Here is a 7,168-nt window from a genome sequence, read left to right as displayed (position 1 = left end):
ACAACGAGGACACCTCGGAGTCACTCACTGGAGAACCTCGCAGATCTAATTCCTATGTCATTTGCTCTCCTTATATATCTATCTTACTAATCTTACTTCTTACTAATATCATAAATCTTACTAATATTATTAATGCGAAAGTTTAGATGGATGGATGGATGGATGGTTGGATGGGTGGATGGATGGTTGGATGGATGGATGGATGGATGGATGGATGGATGGATGGATGGATGGATGGATGGATGGATGTTTGTTAGAGTTTGTAGCCTAAACTGCTGAACGGATTTCGATGAAATTTGGCATAGACGTAGAGGATAGTCTGGAAGAACACATAGGCTACTCACTTTCATTTTTTTTAATTCAACGCCGACGGAGTCGCGGGCGAAAGCTAGTACTATTATAATAAAGCGTAAACACACACTTCTTTGTTGCCTAAGATGTCAATTACAACATATTTTTGAATATTTTTTTTTTATTAAAAAGTCCTACACTTACGTCACGCTTTAGGCTATATATTTTCACGTCATTAAACTTAGGGGGTCAATATTTTGGATAAAAAACTTAATGTGGGAAAGAGACCATAAAGTGCTGCCAAAATCAAGGAAGCAAAATTGCTAAGTTTGTCATGTAATGTCATTTTGACATTTGCTATTGATAATTTGACAAATGTAAACAATAAAAAAAAAATTTTACAATTTCATGCGGATGAAGCCGCACGGGAACAACTAGTTTACTAATATTTCCTTTAACCATTCCAACTAAGCTCTCTACTAGCTAAGATATAATAGTCGAATGACGCTTGAGAATAAATCTTATTTCTCTTGACAAAAAAATGTCATCATCAACTTGCCCTTATCCCTTACGGAGGGTCGGCACAGTATGTGCTGCTCTTCCATACATCTCTATCAGCCGTCATACCTGAATACACTCCTTTCTTAAGCATATCCTCTTTCACACAATACATACTTTCTTCGGTCTTTCTCATCCTTTGTCATCCAATTTCATTCTTAACACTTTCTGGTTTATGTCCCCATCGTTTTGTCGCATAACATGTCCACACACTAACCTTTTGCTTGTCAATTGGACAAAAAAATGTCGAAAAATATAAACATTTTTTACTGGTAACTTCTTTGAAAGGTAGTTTATTGGATTTAGATGGAGCTTATAATTTAGTAATTTTTTTTTATAACATAAGGTGGCAAACGAGCAAGCGGCCACCTGAATCCGACAAAATGGCGAAGCGACTGCCCATAGACATCCGCAATTGCAACGTTGCCTACCCTTATACGACAGAGGAGACGCACATGAAGAGGATATCTCCCCTTCCTATGTATCTCCTCCGTTAAATCCACTTTCCCTTCCCATCCTCTCCTTATAAGAAAAGGTAAAGATAAAGGGACTTAAATGAGACCTCCGGCACCACACTCATCAGACTGTACACGGAATTGATTTCACTTCACGCCTGTCTGTGTGGTCGTGGTATTGGGGGCGAGCCCTGCAGTGCTAACATGTTAAAGCGGGCACTACCACTGGTTGAAAAATGTTTTCCATGTCAATACAACACGAGACACTAAATTTGAACAACTACCTTTCAGAGAAAGTACCTGTGAAAAATATATCCACCATCTAATTATTTAAATGTCTTTAATTTACACAAAAAAATTAACAAAAAAATGCATTCTATTACTATAAAAAAATCTAAAAAAAATTTTTTTTCAACACAATATGATTTAATACGGAAAGTTAATCATAAAAAAACTATTACTATAAAAAAGTCTTTTAAAATTTTTTTTTTCAACACAATATGATTTAATACGGAAATTTAATCGTAAAAAAAAAACTATTACTATAAAAAAATCTTATAAGAATTTTTTTTTTCAACACAACATGATTTAATACGGAAATTTAATCTTAAAAAAAAAACTATTACTATGAAAAATCTTAAAAAAAAATTTTTTTCAACACAATATGATTTTTTACCGAAATTTCATTATTATTTTTTTAAAATCAACCAAACATAAATGATACAAAAAAATCAATAAAAAAACATATATTTACCTGTAAAACTCTAAACCCATATCTCGTTGCTAAAGAGCTATACGCGACGAACTCCGACAGACGAGGACAGTTGCACAAACGTAGTCGAGTCAGAGAATTCAATTTACTCAAAGGTAAAAAAGACGACGGATCCAACCAATCACATTCACTCAAATCCAACGTCTGAAATACATTTTTTTATATATATGTGAAAAAAATTAGACGTAAGCACTATCTATACTAATATAATAAAGCGTAAACACGTTTAGTTCTGTAACATGTCAGCAATTACAGCATCTTACTATAGTGTCTAAATAAGATAGATTAGTTTGATAAATGACGTATGAAGTATCGAATTCAATTTGTATGAAGGAAACCGTACTTAGACAGGTATCGTAGTGACGAAACACGCAGCGGACAATTAGCAACTATCGATATTCGGTTTAAATTATCAAACTCAACTAAAATTATTATTTTCTTAACTAATTTAGAGGACAATTCTAGTATTGATTATAGTGTAGAGAATTTAGCGATGACAGAAATAATAGCAAAATCCAATTCTATTATGTACGGCTGTAGTAATAAACATTTATTTACTCTCTTTGTTTATAATGGTTCTGTAGGTCATTATTAATTTTAGAAAACAGTGTTTTTTTAATTCATAAGTTGTAATTATGAATCTATCGATTCCAACTTCTATATGAATAAAAATCGAAAACGATAAGATTCATGACTTAATTCACACAACCCATCCCTAATTGTCAAATGAATTGTCAAACTAATCTATGTTATTTAGACACATTATCTTACTAATATTATAAATGCGAAAGTTTAGATGGATGTTTGTTAAAGTGTAGCCTAAACTGCTGAACCGATTTCGATGAAATTTGGTATAGATGTAGAGGAAAGTCTGGAAGAACACATAGACTATTTTTTTTTAATTCCACGCGGACGGAATCGCGGGCAAAAGCTAGTAATATAATAAAGCGAAACATTTAGTTATTTAGTATATCAGCAATTACAGCATATCTTAGTAATATTATAAATGCGAAGAATGGATGGATGGATGTTGGAGTTTGTATACTAAACTGCTGGAATCTGATGATTGTCATACATGTAGAGGATAGTCTGAACATATAGGACTTTTGTTTTTTTAATTCCACGCGAAAGTCGAGGGCGAAAGCTAGTTTATACTATTATAATAAAGCGTAAACACACACTTCTTTGTTGCCTAAGATGTCAGCAATCACAGCATATTTTAGGATAATTCTTTTTTTAATTAAAAGCCCTACACTTACTTCACGCTTTAGGCTATATATTATTACGCTATTAAACTTAGGGGGTAAATAAGTTAAAAAAATCATGCGAGAAAGGGAAAAAACTACAAGAATCAAAGAAGCAAGATTGCTAACGGTAATTGTTATCCAATGTCAAAGGCATTTGAATTTTGACATTCGCAATTGAAGTTTTTTTTAAAAAACAAAACTAGCCTATTCTCCACACTATCCTCTACATATACAATCAACAGCAGAAACAAAACAGACATACCAACTTTTTTATAACATTCTCTACTCACCTCTAAATTGGGCAAAGCGTCTTGTAATTTAAATAAAAACGATCTGTCCACTAAGAAATTAAAACATTTCAAGCCTTTTAAAGAAAGTGTCTTCAAAGTTGAGGATAATTGACTTAAATGTATCTGAAAATAGTTGAAATAATTAAAAAGTGGTAGACATTTGGGGGGTCCATAATTACGTGAGCTGTAAAAGGGGGAGGGGGTCGAGTCAAATCTCATGTAATCACAATATTACAGTGGTAGAGTCCGCTTTAACATCTTCGCACTGCAGGGCTCTATATTACCACGACATAGACAGGCGTGAAGTGGAAGCAATTCCTACAGTCTGATGAGTGTGGTGCCGGAGTCCTAATTTCAGTCCCTTTCCCTTTCCACCCTTATCTTAAGAGGATAGGATGGGAAGGACGGTGAAGAAAACGCATTTCTAACATTTGAATCATCTCATAAAATCATGGTTTTTTCACTATTTTTTTAATTTCAAATCCAAATTGTAAATATTTAGTGTCATTATTATACTCTATAACACTCTGGAGAAGAAGACGAATCTAACGACACATTATTTATCTAAATATATCCAATACTTTAAGATATAGGCTGTTACAAAAAAAAAAACACAAAAAAACCAACAAACACTAAAAAATTAACAAGAAATCGCACTTACTGTCTTGCAATTCAGATTACAGTATTCCAACACCAGCGTTGTTAGGTTAGGACACTTTTCTATCAGTTTTAGGAACATAGGCGCTGTGAATGTGAACCTAGGTCCGGTACAGGTCCCCGTCTCCTGATTCTCATCAGATGGTATGAAATCCTTAGCCACCAACTCCCAGGCCTCCTTCTTAGGCTCATCAGGCCATGCTGGAGTACTTACCACCCTGGTAGAAATGTATAGTTAAAAAAAAACAATTTAAAAGCAGATTTAAATGCAAATTTAAAAGCATGCATCATCATTAGAAAAATCATAATAAAACAAATTAACACTAACATATCTTTTGCAAAAATATCGCATATTAATAAACGTAGTAACCGGAGAGCAAGTTTACTTGTTCTGCCCAAAGTACCAACTATGGCGTAAAAAATATCAATTTCGAAGGAGCACAACTTTTTAACAGATTGCCATCCTCCATTAAAAATGCGGATTCACTTAATATGTTTAAAGTAATGTTAACAAAACATATATTAGAAAATTGTACAAAATTTATATAAAAAGAACATAGGCGACAATCAACATATTGTAAATGTAAATTCTCATGTAAGTGACTGTATATGTCTTTTTGGGAATAAAACTCTTTAAACATTAAACATCAAAAGTCTTTTTTATAGTTAGAACTAGTGTTGTAACGGAGGACTTTTAACGGATGCAAATACGAAGGATTTAACCTCTGCTGAAGCGGTACTTAACGGAAGCGAAAGAGGTCAATAATAAAATATTAATTGCGATTTATTAAAGAAATAAAAAGGAAAATTACGATTGATGATTTAAAATACAGATTTGCACAAAATTACAAGATACAGTTTATTATGCAAATACTCGTATAATGTATAACAATTATAGTTACTTGACATCACGCCCCCGCAAAAACGATATCTAATCGCCCCACTCACTTTAAAGACGTAAATTAACCTCTGTTATAACTCCGCATAAGAAATAACGGAAGCGGATGCGGAGTTATCATTTCTCGCGGAAGTTCCGCACTTGCGGATTCGGAAGCTGAGTTCCGTTACAACCCTAGTTAGAACCAGAACACTTAACTCTTAAATGCATGATGATGCATACATCAATCTTTACGCAATAGACTATTTTGAAAAAAAAAAACATTTTTTTCTTTTTTTTTCTTAATCTATGTTCAATTTATGGTACATATTTAAAACGAAAAAAATAATGCATTACCGGGTTAAAGAAGCTAAAAATCACATAAACTTGTATTACCTTAATTTTAATTTTTTTATTGTCAAAAAAATATAAAAAAAAGCAACAATACTAGAACGCTTGTAATGAAATAAACTTAAATAAAGTCGCGGGCGAGCACTAGTTTAATGAAAACAATATCCTTACCTTGGTAATTGTCTCGCTTGGATATGAAATAATGCGTGTTGTCTTCTAAAAGGATTTCTTGCACCTAAAAATATTTAAACACATTAAAATGCGAAAGTTTAGATGGATGTTTGTTAGAGTTTGTAGCCTAAACTGCTGAACGGATTTCAATGAAATTTGGTATAGATGTAGAGGATAGTCTGGAAGAACACATAGGGTACTTACTTTTGATTTTTTTCAATTTCACGCGGATGAAGTCGCAGGCGAAAGCTAGTCATACTAATATTATAAATGCGAAAGTTTGGATGGATGGATGGATGGATGGATGGATGGCTGAATGGATGGATGGATGGATGGATGTTTGTTAGGGTTTGTAGTCTAAACGGCTGAACGGTATGGATGAAATATGGCACAGACATAGGGGATAGTCTGGAAGAACACATAGGATACTCTCTTTACACACAAAGCGAACGGAGTGGGGGCGAAAGCTAGTACAGTTACAAGAAATATACGAATATATAAGAAAAGGATGGAAAGGGAACGTGGATTTGACGGTAGAGCAAACGCATAGAAGAGGAAATATCTTCTTTATGTGCGTCTCCTCCGTCGATTAAGGGTAGACAACGCATCTGCAGATGTCTATGGGCAGTCGTTTCGCTATTTTGGCGGATTCAGTCAACGCAAGTTTGCCACCTTATAACATATAAGCTCCCGCCCGCGACTCCGTCTGCGTGGAATTCAAAAAACAAAAATAGGTGGCCTATGTGTTCTTCCAGACTATCCTCTACATCTATACCAAATTTCATCGAAATCCGTTCAGCCGTTTAGGCTACAAACGCTAACAAACATCCATCCATCTAAACTTTCGCATTTATAATATTAGTATGATAAAAAAAGTTAGAATGGTTAAAGGAAATATTAGTAAATTAACGAATAATTTAACATTTAAAAAAAAAAAATAAAAAAAGCCATACAGACGAATTGAGTACCTCCTTCTTTTGGGAAGTCGGTCAAAAATACTGGTATAACGCTAAGAAACTAGATTCCAACTTACAAAACTGCATTTCATGTACTCTGGGAACAGCCGGTTCCACTTGTATCCCTTGCTTAGGTTCAACTTGGCCCTCCTTAGGAATATGATGTCCCCAGCAACTTGAATAATAAAAATTATAATATAGTAAAGAACAGCTAATATAATCACACAATTATATAAAAAAGAAACACAAAACCGATAAATCAGACAACAAATGCAAAACAATACTATAAGAAACTATTTACTAATATTAAAAGTAAAAATATCTTTCTCTATACTAATATAATAAAGCGTAAACACACACTTTGTTGCCTAAGATGTCAGCAATTACTCCATATTTTTAAATAATTCTTTTTTTAATAAAAAGACATACACTTACGTCACGCTTTAGGCTACATATTTTCACACAAATAAACTTAAGGGGTTACTTAATTTTGGATAAAAATACTAATGTGGGAAAGAGACCATAAGTTATTGCCATCAAGGA

The 7,168-nt window shown here is 33.4% G+C and overlaps 1 protein-coding gene across 1 annotated transcript in view; it reads right to left on the bottom strand.

Annotated features, from left to right (window-relative positions):
• Nucleotides 1-7,168, bottom strand: part of LOC106104440 — an 11,893-nt gene that overhangs the window by 1,122 nt on the left and 3,603 nt on the right. The window contains exons 4-9 of the mRNA XM_013284873.1: nucleotides 6,703-6,800; nucleotides 5,670-5,733; nucleotides 4,275-4,488; nucleotides 3,614-3,736; nucleotides 2,059-2,220; nucleotides 3-52 (exon numbers count right to left, since the gene is read on the bottom strand). Coding sequence (XP_013140327.1) covers nucleotides 3-52; nucleotides 2,059-2,220; nucleotides 3,614-3,736; nucleotides 4,275-4,488; nucleotides 5,670-5,733; nucleotides 6,703-6,800 — 711 coding nt within the window. The remainder of the gene's footprint in view (nucleotides 1-2; nucleotides 53-2,058; nucleotides 2,221-3,613; nucleotides 3,737-4,274; nucleotides 4,489-5,669; nucleotides 5,734-6,702; nucleotides 6,801-7,168) is intronic.

This window comes from Papilio polytes, unplaced genomic scaffold, assembly GCF_000836215.1.
Source record: "Papilio polytes unplaced genomic scaffold, Ppol_1.0 DF824493.1, whole genome shotgun sequence".
Lineage (NCBI taxonomy): Eukaryota > Metazoa > Arthropoda > Insecta > Lepidoptera > Papilionidae > Papilio > Papilio polytes.
This window is presented reverse-complemented; position numbering and strand designations above follow the sequence as displayed.